This window comes from Liolophura sinensis, chromosome 2 (assembly GCF_032854445.1).
Source record: "Liolophura sinensis isolate JHLJ2023 chromosome 2, CUHK_Ljap_v2, whole genome shotgun sequence".
Taxonomy (NCBI): Eukaryota; Metazoa; Mollusca; class Polyplacophora; order Chitonida; family Chitonidae; genus Liolophura; species Liolophura sinensis.
Genome location: NC_088296.1, coordinates 18,921,905 through 18,938,011, shown reverse-complemented (window position 1 = coordinate 18,938,011; position 16,107 = coordinate 18,921,905). Strand labels below are relative to the sequence as shown.

Below are 16,107 nucleotides of genomic sequence, written 5' to 3'. Positions count from 1 at the left end.
AGTGTTTAAACATCGTACATAAGAACTGATCACTCACAGCACGTCGGTCCGGTCTATGGGTGTGCGGGAAACCGGCGTGCCAGAATTAATTTTCCGCCCTTAAGAAAACAATTAGCAAAGTTAACCTAAAGTCGCAGCCAGACTCAAAAGACATGGATTCATTGGAATGTCTCACATTCAGGAATGTTCGAACACAAAAAGTCAAGTTTTCTTGAATATAGTTTCTTTACCACAAAAAATAAGCCCGTTAGAAGTTCCCCAAAACGTGCTATATCCAACTAGAGGGGGTAATGAGGTGGGGTGGTGATATATGTGTGTGTGGGAGGTGTGTGGGGGTGAGGGGTGAGGGGGTAACGAAATATTTATACAGGCTCCAGGTGTTGTATACTAAATACATGGAGTACGAAATACTCAAAATTTCTACACTATTTTGGTTGAAGACAGGAGCAAGGCTGTCCATACGGCCTTACACGTGAGTCTCGTGGGCCGAGAGTGGGACGAAGTCCATGATATGGCGCTCGTCATGTCTTCATTCCATCAAGAAATCATGTCATCCTACACAAGGGAAAAGGTCGTGGATTAACTAAATTCATTCCTTCCCCGCACATAGGAAGTTAGGCAGTACATGCACTGTGGGTCTATCAGTTATGTTTCCGCCAGGAAATCGTCAGTTAAAATGTTGGGTCCTGCCCATCACAGGAGTTTGAAACCTAGCCTTGGTGCTTTTAGAACCTCACCGATGGAGAGTTAATAAGGAACCTTCTTAAAACACATTTATTTGGTTGGTGTATTACGCCGCACTCAATAATGTTTCATTGATACGACCATCCACAGGTTGCTGTAGACCGTTCCGCCCACATGTACGACCGGAGCGGAAGCATGAGCTGGACTTGGCGTTCTTTATATAAGGGAATATAAAACCCAGCCTTCAATATGAGTAGAGCTAGTGTGTGGAATCTATTTTAGAGAGAGAGCAAAAACCAGCCCTCCTGAGAAGTTACACATCATGTAATGTGTGGACCCTGTAGAGCTGAAGAAACACATTACGTAACATACGGACACGGTATCACAGAAAGGAAACATACCGCACCTATAGAGATACACATCAGGTTATATGTGGACCAAGTGTCAGAGAGTCAGGAAACCCATCACACCTGAGAAGATACACATCAGGTACATGTAAATATTTGCACAAGGTATCAGACAGGAAATCCATCACAATTGAAAAGATACACATCAAATAATCCACCGACAAGTTATCAGACAGAGAGGAAACCAGCACTACTGAGAAGAGACACATCAGGTAACTTGAAAGTGTTGATTGTGAAATTGGTATATGTATAACTCTGTGTAAAAATACGACATACTGTGCATGATTTACGTTTGTATTACTACATTTTATTAACAATGTAATTCAACCATTCAAACGACTACACATTACACAATCACTTATTTTTATTAAGCATATGTTTCAGAAGTTGAAACACAAAAGGCAGAGAATGGCAAAATATCACCGAATCATACATGAATACAACAACAACTGACATTAAAATAACAGCAAGCTGATGAAATGGTGCAGTGACCTCATAATCTTGACCACAGGTTGTCATAGCAACAGTACTGGGGATGAAGCCACTTCCTACGGTAAATCAGCTACAAGCCACACTTTCATATTTGCTAAGTTCAGAGATCACAGAAATCAAAGATGATTTGCCAGCTGATTTTACATTGACACATTGTTGTGATTTACTGAAAATACGGGAACTCAAAAAACACCCAGACAAAGTCACAGATGACAACAGAAGCCCTTTGGATACATGATTTGAGCTGCACATCAAGTTGGAGACCAAAGCTGGTCTTGAAGGTTAAACCTAAAGAGGGGATTAAGCATGTGTAGGTCTGCATCTCTGGGTGAAGTTAATTCAACATAACAAGGAGGCAGCTCACGTTGTCGTTATTCATACATGTATGCAATAAAAGAGAGTCAACGTTAATACATGTACAAGAAAAACTGATTACATTTATAAAAGAAAAAGTGTGGACAGGGTCTGAATCTAAAAAAACAAATGAAAAGCGATGTAACAATGATACTTTAATCACTTCATCAAGCTAAGGGCATGCAAGAGAGAGAAAAAAACAAACTATATTCTGAATAAACTGCAACATAATCAATGTATATACATGTATTTAGAAGCTATTTATTAGAAAATATCACAATGTGGCCGTAATGCTTACACGACAGTGAATACAATAATACATGTCACATCACAGCACTTACATGTAACAGTCATTTAAAGGAAAAAAGGTTATATCTATAATATATATCTGTGGTATCCTTCCTTATCCTAATTGTTCAACCTTCCTCATATCGCTTGCCCTAATTTTTTCAACCTTCCCCATAGTGCTTACCCTAACTCTTCAACCTCTTCAGCCACCTCATTAACCGATAATTGGAAATATTGTTAGAGAACTACAGAGTGTAGATAAATAATTGGCACAGTTTTATGAAGCTTACGTCTTGACTGACATAAACAAATCATTTTAGAATCATTTCATATTAAATATCTGCAGAGATTCCAGTGAACACTTTTAGGGGCTAAAAAGGTTAACGATTTACTGTACACATTAAAAATAACTGTTTTTAAACACATTTTTATTACAGTATGAATTAATGCCAACTGGTATTTATTCATAAAAAACTGTTCAGTGACTAAGACATAAGTGTTTATTATAGAAAACATGTCAGATGTTTACATAGTAATGCGGTAGATGTATTCAATAAACACAAATAGTCCACTAAAATATCACTGTGTTTAGACTGAAGATAAAAATCTGATAAACAGCTTAAAATGTTTACTACTGTTATCATATGAGATACACAAACTATGCCCAGATCATGACAAAGTGTTAAGAACGCAAATCTTTGAATAAACTTAGTTCAAAAATAGAGAAATATACAGAAAACGAGAAACTTACAGCTGACAACAGCATCCTAAAAACAGTCCTTGTTCGGCATGGGATTAACCTCATCATGGAGACAAAATAGGGTCGGTCCACAGGGAATTCTTGTACATTCTGGGTAATGAAACTTCTAAGAAAAACACCCTTTCAAGTGGGGTCCTTTATTGGAGGGCTGGTTGGATTGCACTCAAAAGAGACAGTATTAATTTAAAAATGGCCCACAGGTTATGTTTTTCTCTCATTTTTATCCAAAACTTACATCCAAGTTACATAACACAACCTAGATGACTACATGTAGCTTATCCAACCAACCTGTTCTAGCCCAATCTGCATTTGAGGTCAGGTGCCAAAAGCTCTACCTGTACTCATCCATGTGATCTTTTTCTTTGTTGTCGCTAGTTATGTAATACCATTTCAGCCAGGTAATCACTCTCAAACCCATTACAAATTATGGTTTATTTCTCTCAAAAAACATCGCTAGTATCATTCAAAATAGAATTGTCTTGCGTAGCATGCTGCAACAACAACGTGAATCTGATCTGATCTTTTTTGACGATTTAATCTGAAACCACCCCTGAGTTATGACATACCGGCCAGATCATGGTAAGAAAAATAATTCTTTATACCCTCAGCCACTTTCTCACAAATCTCCATTACTAAAACTAAAACTACCCAGTCATTATCTACATGTATTTTGTCTGGAAAAAACCTCACACTGATGTTCAGGACAAGTCAGACAGACTGTGTACAACTACACCAAGCTGTAAGCTTGTGACAGATTACTGAATTAGCCACACTGCTGACATTAACTAAAATTTATACGCAAAAATTTGTTCCAAGAGACATAATTAACCACTCTATTTGAAACAAATTATAATATGATGGAAAAGATGTAATGAATAATTACCCGATGGTCAGGAAGTGCTTATCATATCACAGAGAACTTGAGGCAGAGTCACAGAGTCACCCGTTACCAGACGAGCAGACACAGATCCAGATCCAGACACGACCAAAAACTCAACCGATGGCACGAGAGGCTCTGTGACGATAACATCACTGTAAGTGTACATTACCTGGTTGTTGTCACAGTCCAGGACTGTCAGTGTGTGGTCATCACAGTCCAGGTACACACCCAGGTGATGAGATCGTGTGTAACGTCTGTCCTGTAGATAGCCAGGTTTGATCTCACCTCCACTGTGACTATAACACTTGACCTCATCACCACGGTACGCCATCACAATGTACCAGGTGTTACGGCCAGGGTCTGTCCTCCCCCTCACGCCACAGCTCTCCTGTGTCACTCCTACACCACAGTTACAGTCATGCGAACGGGTGATCTGCACCTCCCAGTAGTACCTGCCCGTCTGGTAACGCCCGCCTGTCACAGCTCTCATCCACCTCCCCACGGACAAGTCCTCAGCCTTTACCACTGAGCCGCCGTCAGTGATTCTCAGCTTCCTGTCGTCTGTCTCTGTGAATCTCAGCGTCGGCTCTGCAAAAACACAACAGAAGCAGTATAAACAACAGCAAACCATAAACACACGCTGTAAGACAGAGCTGTAAATACCTGTACACATACAGTGGTTTTACTTTCTGAACACAGTCTCTTGGAATAAAATCACACATATTGCTGTGACAAGAATGTAATTTATACACAAATTTCTGTCATTTTCAGACGGTTCAAAAGAGTTGAGCTTCGACAAGAACTGGATCCATCACTAAATGACGGGTACGACAGACCAAGTACTGGATTAAAATACAGCCTTTTAACGCTCTAATTTGTTTAAAACTTATCACCTACAACAAGAACAATACCTTCCTCTATCCGACACAGGGTTTTAGTTGTCAGCCATGGCACATTGGAACAGAAAAGTCACTATGATGCTGTAGTAAGCTTGCTGGCATTCGTGGCGTAACACCCTGCCAAAGCGGTCTGTGTAGTAAGGGAGGTAACTCGCCACACACAACTTACTTTCTTTGCCACAATACCTCAAAGGCTATTTTATTTATCACAATTATTAGTAATAAAGAAGTATTCGCTTAAATTTTCTGCAGCAGATTTTTAAATAGAGTTAAATATTTCAAAATTTAAAAAAATCAAACGTATATCAAGTGAGGAGATAAATGTAGATCAACAATTATTAATATATAGACGAACATACATGGATTCTCTGCCCTTTAATAATAATAAAACATGTCTTGTTTTCACCAGTATCTGTTATATATATATATATTATATTCACCACCCTCCACAAAACCACCCTGTTTTTGAAATTCTAGCTTCAACTCTACATTTTATTCTCTTTTCTTCAGGTTTTCATACAATACCAGCTTAACATTATGTAATTCAGGCTCAACCATTCCTGCCTTTCTTCTAACTTACCACACTTTGTTTTGTCTTTATACATGCATGCATTGTATACCTACGCACCTACATGTACATAAGCCTATGTATTCTTTACCATATATATTTCCTGATGATGGCACAAACATAGTGATAGAAACACACACTTATATTATCACTTCAATATTCAGAGTTACTTTCTTTTTATTTTACAGAGGGTACACTGTGTTATCTATCCTCTTCTAACAGTACACCCACACTCATGAGGTAAATCTCACTCAAGGGTACAATATGTTATCTGTTCTGTATTAACACTACACCTGCTGATTTGCAAACATGAGGTAAATATCATCCAGACACTGAGGGTGCCCTGCCATGTGTTCTGTTCTAACATTGCACTTGTTGATTTGTACACGAGATAAATATCACCCAGACACTGATGGGAAGACTTCCATCTGTCTCATATTAGTTTGTCTTCTGTGCACATCCTACTGTATACCTCACATTAGTTTGTGTCTTCTGGGAACATCTTCTCATATACATGTACCTCACATTAGTGTGCGTCTTCTGTGCACACCCTACTGTATGCCTCACATTAGTTTATATCCTATGTGCACATCGTACTGTATGCCTCAAATTAATTTTTATCTGTTTTGCTCACACTATTGCCTGCCTCACATTAGTTTGTATCCTTTTTGCACACCCTGTTGAATGTCTCACATTAGTTTGTATCTTTTTTGCCCTGCACTCAGGGGAACAATATGTAATCCGTATTAACAGCACACCTGCTGATTTGCAAACATGCAGTACCCTGCCATGTGTCCTGTTCTAACAGTGCACTGGCTGATTTGTACGCATGAGGTAAATATCACCCAGACAGTGAGAGGTACCCTGCCATGTGTCCTGTTCTAACAGTGCACTTGCTGATTTGTACACATGATGTATATATCACCCAGACAGTGAGAGGTACCCTGCCAGTTGTCCTGTTCTAACAGTGCACTTGCTGATTTGTAAGCATGAGGTAAACATCACCCAGACACTGACCGGTACACTATCTACTGCCCTGTTCTAACACCCTATTGTATCCCTCATATCAGTTTGTGTTTTCTGTGCACACCTTATTGTATACCTCACATCAGTTTGTGTCCTTTGGGCACACCCTACTGTATGCTTCACAATAGTTTGTGCTCTCTGTACACACCTTATTGTATACCTCACATTAGTTTCTGTTTTCTGTGCACACCCTATTGTATACCTCACATCAGTTTCTGTTTTCTGTGCACACCATATTGTATACCTCACATTAGTTTCTGTTTTCTGTGCACACCCTATTGTATACCTCACATTAGTTTCTGTTTTCTGTGCACACCCTATTGTATACCTCACATTAGTTTGTTTTCTGTGCACACCTTATTGTATACCTCACATCAGTTTCTGTTTTCTGTGCACACCCTATTGTATACCTCACATTAGTTTCTGTTTTCTGTGCACACCCTATTGTATACCTCACATCAGTTTCTGTTTTCTGTGCACACCCTATTGTATACCTCACATCATTTTGTGTCTTTTGGGCACACCCTACTGTATGCCTCACAATAGTTTGTGCTCTCTGTACACACCCTAGTATATACCCCACATTAATTTGTGTCTTTGCAACGTAATGCCACTCGGGGGTCTCCTCGACAACATATAACATAAATATAGGGCACAACAAGGAATTGGTTACAAACGTAAATAAAAGTAATGATGTAGACAGATAATAGACCGAATAGACTATACACATATGTATGTAATATATGTAACAACAAAAGTATGTACACTATAAAAAGAATGAATCATACCATATGTAATAAAATGAGGCTATAATGCAAGGACATAATGACTACTTACTGAAATAATATTTATCATTATCATTTAATATAAGAAACAAATTTCCATGTTACCCATCGATTTCAAATCTCTTTGATTCTGCAATAAATTTATGCATAGTTTTTAAGACAATTTTGTTTTTGTTTTCCAAATAATACTACATTACCAACATATTTTAAACACGAAAGAATCAATATTGAGTAGTTTACGCTTGGAGATATTGTTGATGTAATTTGTTCGAGCACATGCAGTCTTTGAGTGGCACATTAGGGGCATTCAAAGAAATAATGAACTAAATTTTCACATAAATGATTACAATTTGGGCACATGCAAACATTGCTTAAATTGTACTTAAAAAGATCAGCATTCAGAGCGCCAAGTCCCATTCTCATTCGGCACTGAATAACAGAGTCGTACGAATCGAACATGTTGTACAGTTGAGTGAGTTCTTTATTTTTCTTGAAAAACAGAAATTGCTTTATTATTCCAACTGAGGCATTGCGGATATGAGACAGTAAAAATGTTCCAATCTTTGAGAGTTTTGGGGAAGAAAGAGGAGGAAAATAATTGAATGCAAATTTTAAAAAGTCGAACATTGTCCCTGTTTCGAAGGTTGTATGTGTTTGTATCAGTGATATTTCTGCCATCTAATATCCTTTTTAGATAAGGGAGAGTCCATTTACAATTTTATGGAAGAATTCTATGGCATCGACATCGATTATGTAAATATTCCCATTCGAGTCCATTTAATAAACTATTGTATGATGTCTGACGTTATCCTCCAGTACAGAGAATTGCCAGGCGTCTTTTGATAGCTTCAAGAGAGTTTGCCGATTTAAGGCCAGAGTTGTCGTACAGAACATTGCCATATTTGATTGACGACCTTAATAAGCTTTGGGAGAGAGTGACGAGACATTTTCTGGAGAGAGTTTTCTTTGCTCTGTAGAAAATGCTTAATGTCCTGTTTGATTTCTTTACTACAGCTCGAATGTGTTTGTTTTACTTACCATTATATTGCAGAATGATGACGGGGTGTTTGTGGGACCGAACGCTCTTTACATTAAATTAGGATTGCAAGGGTTACATTTTAAAGATATAAACAAGTAAACAGATTTAAGAGCTTTAAAGTTAATAACCCATTGACTTGCCCATTTTGACAAACGATCAAGATCTCGATTTAGTTTAGCCTCTGAGTCACTTAAATTATTGATCTCTTCCAATAGTGACGTGTCGTCAGCAAAAATGTTAATATCACTTTTTGGGCATAACCTACTGTATACCTCATATTAGTTTGTGCCTGTTGTGGAAACCTTAATTAATGCAGGACATAAGTTTATATTTGTGCACACCCTAATGCATGCTTCACATGAGTTTGTATCTTTTTTGCACACACTCATGCATGCTTCACACGAGTTTGTATCCTTTTAGCACACACTCATGCATGCCTCACATTAGTTTGTATCTTTTTTGCACACCCTAATGTATGCCTCACATGAGCTTGCATCTTTTTGCACACTCATGCATGCTTCACATGAGTTTGTATCTTTTTTGCACACCCTAATGCATGCTTCACATGAGATTGTATCTTTTTTGCACACCCTAATGCATGCTTCACTTCAGTTTGTATCTTTTTTGCACACTCCAATGCATGCCTCACGAGTTTGTATCTTTTTTGCACACACTCATGCATGCTTCACATGAGCCTGTATCTTTTTTGCACACCCTAATGCATGCCTCACATTAGTTTGTATCTTTTTTGCACACCCTAATGCATGCTTCACATGAGATTGTATCTTTTTTGCACACCCTAATGCATGCTTCACTTCAGTTTGTATCTTTTTTGCACACTCCAATGCATGCCTCACGAGTTTGTATCTTTTTTGCACACACTAATGCATGCTTCACATGAGCCTGTATCTTTTTTGCACACCCTAATGCATGCCTCACATTAGTTTGTATCTCTTTTGCACACCCTAATGCATGCCTCACATGAGTTTGTATCTTTTTTGCACACCCTAATGCATGCCTCACATTAGTTTGTATCTTTTTTGCACACCCTAATGCATGCCTCACATGCGTTTGTATCTTTTTTGCACACACTAATGCATGCTTCACATGAGTTTGTATCTTTTTTGCACACCCTAATGCATGCCTGACATTAGTTTGTGTCGTCTGTGTACACCTTATTCTACACCGCATTAGTTTGTGTGTTTTGCCTACACCCTATCGTAAGTCTGACATCAGTTTGTGTTTTGTTCACACACTAATGTAGACCTCAAACTATCTATGCTTTTTGTAAACTCTTCTCACTTTTGTTACTCTTGGAATACTGTTCATTTTCTGGGTGCCCCCTGCTGTATTACAGCTTATTATGGTTTGCTTTCTTCTTAACACAGTCTGCCATGTGTTTTGCACACGCACAACTGTGCCCCTTCTCCACTTTATGTTTGTGTCTTTGATGCACATCCTAGTGTAAACCCTAAAGTCGTTTATGTCCTCTGAGCACACCCTATTGTACACCTTTTATACATATAAGAACCTACTTGTAACACATCGGGGTGACATTGGTCCACCGACTGCTGCTTCCTGACGTTCTTGCACTGTTTCTTTTACAGTCACCTGTCTAGGAACAACTTGGTCATGTTGTAGAGAATCTAGAAGCTTTTGTCTGCTGACCTCATGTTTCTCCAGATCGGCTCTTATCTCATTCAGTTGGTCATCAATTCTGTGAACAGAGGACAGAAAACAAAGAAACACAGTTGTGTGGTAATCCTGTTTATCACACAGTTATGAAAATGTCATGATGTACCTAGCAGGTTAGGTCTCATTTGTCTGAAGAAATGTATGTTTGAACACTAGATATATTTTACACTTGGGTCATGTTTTGGACAACTACAGTGCTGTTACTCAGTGTTACAGAAACACATCTGCTCACAACTGTCATGTGCACATGTATAACAAACCTAGAGATTTATAACACATTTATACATACGTTTTGGTGAAGTCCGTGGAACCCTGTCAACAAACAGAATTAAGCATCGTATAAAATCATGTAATCATAAAAACTGAAACAAAGATTCTTTACCTACTCTATTCGTTCTAAACTCTGGGTCACCTGGTTTGCTCATTTTAGCCAATATATTTATAATCCTAGCAGAAATATTGAGTTTCTTTTCTCTCACATGGTTAGACCATCTAATGGACAACATACTTGTATCTTTACTTTTCCAAATGGCTGGTAAAGCAATGTAATATTCTACTTTCAACACTACTAATATCTGTCTCAAGTTTTAGAAGAATTGGGGTATACTTTCACCACAACATGTAACAAGGACACAGTTAAAATTGAAATGTCTTACATCCCCTGTAGTACACAGGGGCCATTGGCTCTTCCCTTAAACAATTAGACCACTTCCTAGTCAATCACACAGTCAAAATCAGCTCTAAATTCCAGTGTAATAAATTCTATGGAGCTTTTTACAGTACAATTTTGACCCAAAGATTTCCCGATCACCCAATCTTTGTTGAAAATGAAACCATTTATTCCACCGAGTACAAGTAAAACAGTAAACAACTTGAAGTTAATCGCTGTATAAATCCTACCTTGTGATAAGGATTTAATTCTATGCTACTGTCAGAGAAGCAATCCTTTATCAATTTCACAAGTATTTTGGCAGAAAGTTTTATAATAGTGAAAGACACTAGAGTTATCTCCCCTTCGCGTAACAGCTGCGCAAAGACCATAAATCAGAAGATCAAGGTAGAAGTGTTCTAAAGAGAGGGATATAAACCAATGGTATCAGCATAATGAAAAAATGGTTTAATTCTGGTCTTCCTGTTAGTTGTCCTTTGTTACGGCTGTTTTATGGTTATTTTACGGCATGTTTATGAAAACAATAGCCTATAGCAAACTTTAGATTTAAATGAAATATATTTGTTCATAAAGTAAAGATGATGTTTAAAACTGCACAAAAACAAATACCTCAAACATAGTAAACGCTATCATATTTTGTGTGTTACAAACTTGTGAAAGTAGCCGTGTGTTAATGGCTTATCGCCTATGGGTCTGAACTTTCTGATCAGGAAGCAGACGATATCATCCGGATGACTGAAAATTTGGACAACATACTGAGCCACGACATGATGGTTTGTTTGATTGGTGTTTTACGTCATGCTCAACATATTTCTCTTATATGACGGCGTTCAGCATTGTGGTTGAAGGAAACTGGGCAGAGCCTGGGGGTCATCAACTGAGATATGGTTGTCTATATACGGTTTGTACATTGGTTAATTTATTGTTTCAAACACTGATAAGGACTTTATTACTATTCGTATATACACGTCATTTCAAAAAACATCAAACAACGTACTCTTTTTTAATATTACATAGATAGGATCGTGGAGTTGTTTATTAGTCTAATCGCAGAGCGGTTACGTTTATGGATAGAACAATAGAGGGCGACCGGAGAGAACCACTGAACTAAGTGAAGCAGTTAAACCCTGGAGCTAAAAGTAGATCTGGCAACATGAGATTGATTTGAACACCTCATCACTGTTCATTAGTGTCACTGTATGAGGCTGGTCACAGGTTCAATAATGCGACAAAGGTAAATGAGATGCCTCTGTGTACATACACAACATACATATCACATTTGTTTACAAATGAGCGGTCAGAGCCAAGATATCTACAGCCCATACATGTAAGAAAACTATATATGTTCTCTGAAGCTGAAAAATTATTGACAGGTTGTCCTGTGTGGTTAGTTGAAAAGTATTTAACTGGAGTTGAGGTAGCTGAACCAATGTTAGAGATTGTGCATGACTGACTTACCTGTAAAAACTCGACGTCCATTGACGCTACTAAATCCTTGGAAGCCTGTACCATCCTCTCCATTTCCTGGGCCTGTAGCTGGAAATGTTTAAGTACAACACTACACTCCACACTCCACTGTGAATAGTGGATTTTTATGCCATCTAAGGAATGTTGTTTCCAGGCTTGTAAGGCTTCCAAGGCTGCACAATAAGCCCTTTCTACCTCTTGAGTGTGAAGTTCCTGAGTTTCCTGACAAACAGAAAGAATGTTTATTATCTCATCCTGACCATTACAGGTGTGTTCAAGAGATTATACACAACTGTATCTACAATGTACTTCCTGGCTGGAGGGGATTTCACTTTAGTCTATCGGGGTTCATATTTCGACTCAGAAACGTTGTTGGTTCAACTTCAATATCACAACTGGTGGTCCGTGCAGGGTGAGATGGTGCCGCCCTTATGCTGTGATCACCAGTGGTTTGGTTCAAACACCAAGAGTGTCACCCTTGGATTAAGAGACGTCTATTAATCCCAGGTGTCGCACCATCACATATGGGTGAGCGAGTGCTTGGGGTTTAAGGTCGTACTAAACAATTTTTCAGTCATATGACGATGAAGATATCCTTAGAGTGCATGTAATGTGCCTCCTTGTTGCAAGACAGATTTCCACAGCTCTTTTATCTAGTTGCTTCAGTGAGACGCCTTACCGAAGGCAGGTAAGCTGGCCCGCCTGAGCCATTATACTGATACGGGTCAACCAGTCGTTGCATTATCCCCTTCAAGCTGAACACCAAGGGAGTAAGTTACAACTTCCTCTTCCTCTAAAGTCTTAGGCGTTACTTCACCCAGGTTTGACCCTGGATCTAAGCGGACACTCCACCAACTGTGCTATCGGGGCCAGTCCTCATCACATATGTGGAGTACTTATATACAATATAGATATTATGACAGTGTATGATCGGCAATGATGTATTAGAGTTGTCGGTACATAATTAACAGCTGTATGTTTCCTGAGTTTGTGAATGATAGCAATAAATTACATATGCAAAATGAGTCACCAAGTATGCAATAAATCACATGTTGACCACGTCATCAAAAATACCAACCTGTATCTTATTGTGCAGCCTTGAAACTCCTGACAGTGATTCTTTAGTTTCTTGTAGCACTTTCTCCAGTTCACTAATCTTGTTCAACACACCTGGCTGTAATGGAAAAGATGCTACATTACAAAATCCACTTTTCAAGCCACTACAGTACAAGACAAAAAGCCCCATTCTTCACTATAAATTACAAACTAAGGGTCAATATTTGGTTCCAAATCATGACATATTTACATTGACTATAGACCTATATACTAGAGTGGTGCACGATTTAGATTGTGATTTAAGTCATTCGCGTAGAACATCCTTGCGTCTTTCTAACATCATTGAAAACTGTTTACTGTTTCTCTTTGCATGATTTCAAAGTAATTTTGAACTTACACAATTTTTTAGTTTTTCGTATTAATCGTTGCACTGGGAATTAACGTTACAGTTAATGACCCAGAACATCCATTTTGGTTGTTGGCTGATATAAGAATATCTTTTTCGCATTACCTTGTGATTCTCAGCTGCAGATGGTATATCCCGCACAGCATGTTCCGGGTGGTCAACCACACACCCCACACAGATCACCATCCGGCACGGTACACAGTACAAGCAGAATGGCTCACCATGTCTTGCACATGACGCTTGCTGATTTGATTGTTCATCCCTGCCGCTGGTTTGTCTCTGTGAGATTTCCTGTGAGAGGTACTCCAAGGACGAAATCAGCCGGTGACGTTTCATAGCCCCCCTCATGGGATGACAAGAAGCCAGACAGTCTTTACAATACAGAAAACAACCATCGGTACAAAACTTGACAGCTTTAGTCTGATTATCATCATCACACAGAGAACAATATGGGGTGTCATCCTCAAATTTCACGGCAGAAGAGAACCTCTCCACTATTTCAGCCAGATGAAAGTTGGGAGGCAGACCAGCTACACCTTCTATCCCCAGACTGGTTGGTGTCCGACATACAGGGCATGAGATCAGCTGGTGAACACCCTCACTCCCCGTGCTACAGGAGACCTCATCTGTCTGTCCAGGTTTAGATTTGTCAGCATACACACCAATGCACTCTCTGCAAAAACTGTGCTGACAAAGTAACATTACTGGTTTCCGGAATGTTTCCACACATATTGGACATGTGAGAACCTCTTCAGGATTTTCCTTGCTTTCAGCCATTACACGCTCGGTTTTTCACTGAAACAAAACCAGCTAATTACTTTCTCTGGTACCAATACAGGTCTTCCCATTTATGAAAATATAAAATTTCAACACAGTACACAGTCTCCATCTGCAGTTCAGTACCTGTTTCTGTCTTCCAACAACATATGGGGTACAGTATTTTTTGTCACTATTGCTGAAGCAGCATTACTATACATATAGTATATGAGAGTTTGAGCGCCTCGCTTCCCTGAGTAGAAATAACTGCTTAGTTAGACATTTGTCGATTTAAGCATTTATCATGTATGAGACATTTTTTTGACAAACATCTGGTCAAGCCAGTTTGGCCAGACATGTTTGTAGGTGATGACACCTTTATAAAAAGCTCCATCCATGAATAGCAGATTGGTGTGTGAGAACGAGAGTCTGCTGATTTAAAGGTAAGACCAGCCAATTAGCAAACACCTTCAACAGAAACGGTGGGACTTCAGGTACTGTATAAGATAATTGGGTCAAACATCTGGACTATAGCGATATTGAAGGAAGCATCACCCTGTATGATAATCGAGTCAAACGTCTGGACTACAGCGGTAGTGAAGAGAACCAGACATTATACGATAATCGGGACGAATGTCTAAAGTTTCTCTATCTGAAAAAAACTTGTAACAGGTCAACCTCTTTAGCTTCCCGTGTTTGTGTTATTGTGAGAAACCACAGGAGTACAGACTACAATAATGCTGCTGTATCGTGCGAATAAGACTGATAAAACACACAATGTTTAAACTGTAAGTGCTGACTTGGTTGCGCACCAGAAATGTGACATACATGTCTAGACAGATACAGGGCTGCCACCATCGTAGCGGTACAATATAAAGACAACCTACCAGCCTGGACAGGAGATATGTAAGCTGTCCGCTGTAGAAGTAGGTTAGTGTCTGTGTAAACTTCACACAGACAACCCTGGCTAATGTATCAGCAGACCTGTATGTGGCTGTCCTGACCGGCTAAGTGTGTCAAGTGACACCCTCAATTATCCGTGATCTTAGGGAAGGCTGTAATGTCTGCTGTGTGTGGCGTTAATACAACATGCAGTCACTTCTTGCATAAATATACATCTGTCGCTTATATACAAGTGTTTATATTTGGTTCAGGCAGGCAAGCGTGGTAAGCAAAGTATACAAGTAAGCAAAGAACAAGCAAACAGCGATCCCTGGTTGGGTTGTCCCGGCTTTGTATACCACGGGCGACACGTCACCGCCAGTAATCGACCTTCAGCATAACTCTGCATAATGCCATTCAGGGTCAGCCCTACAACTGAATGTTGACAGGCCAAAATGGCTGCCAGCTAACCTAGTACTTTCTAAAAATTGGACCCTTCCGCAAACAGGACGACTACATAGCTCACATTTGGACAGAATAAAGTGCAGAGTGTATGAAATCATTGTTTTTAATAGTGTTGAAATCTGGGAACTGTACAAGTCCGTTTTGCTGTTCTTCAGATATACAATTTAGGAAGAAGTAAAACTCACCGAATTTCTGATATCTTTAAACTGGAGGTAACACACGGAATCTCAATATATACACAGTTGATAAAATATCTGTAACACAGTTCTTGCAGAGCCTAATACACGCCCTTGAAGTTCGGCTTCTTCCCCTTCCTATGTGGCAGGCACGGACGGGAAAACAAAGTAGTCTCGTCAAACCAGCTTTCCAGCGGCCACCACTCAATGTAGAACACGTCGTGACCCATATTCAATTGATCCCAGAAATGAATATTCCTGAAAAGGAAGTGAGTAAGTGCTTAAAGTCGTACCTAACAATTTTTCAGTAATAAATAAGCCCAGCTTCCCATATTAAACCACGGTATTTTAT

General features: G+C 39.1%; 1 protein-coding gene across 1 annotated transcript; it reads right to left on the bottom strand.

Moving 5' to 3' along the window:
* Window positions 1-3,875: 3,875 nt before the first annotated feature.
* On the bottom strand, window positions 3,876-15,902 carry LOC135462559 (E3 ubiquitin-protein ligase Midline-1-like). The gene is made up of 7 exons (XM_064739785.1): window positions 15,765-15,902; window positions 13,582-14,271; window positions 13,093-13,188; window positions 12,006-12,236; window positions 10,167-10,189; window positions 9,718-9,899; window positions 3,876-4,453 (listed from the first exon to the last, which is right to left on the bottom strand). The coding sequence occupies exons 2-7, from the start codon at window positions 14,251-14,253 to the stop codon at window positions 3,876-3,878; spliced, it is 1,782 nt and encodes a 593-aa protein (XP_064595855.1). The 5' UTR covers window positions 14,254-14,271; window positions 15,765-15,902.
* Between the last annotated feature and the right edge of the window lie 205 nt (window positions 15,903-16,107).

Bases quoted from the DNA above. Each gene is read 5' to 3' on its own strand.
- LOC135462559 (XM_064739785.1), bottom strand. From the start codon at position 14,253: ATGGCTGAAAGCAAGGAAAATCCTGAAGAGGTTCTCACATGTCCAATA. The intron at 13,189-13,581 runs GTAATGCGAAAA...TTTCCATTACAG, and splicing joins CTGCAGCTGAGAATCACAAG to CCAGGTGTGTTGAACAAGAT. The intron at 12,237-13,092 runs GTTGGTATTTTT...TCTGTTTGTCAG, and splicing joins GGCTGCACAATAAGATACAG to GAAACTCAGGAACTTCACAC.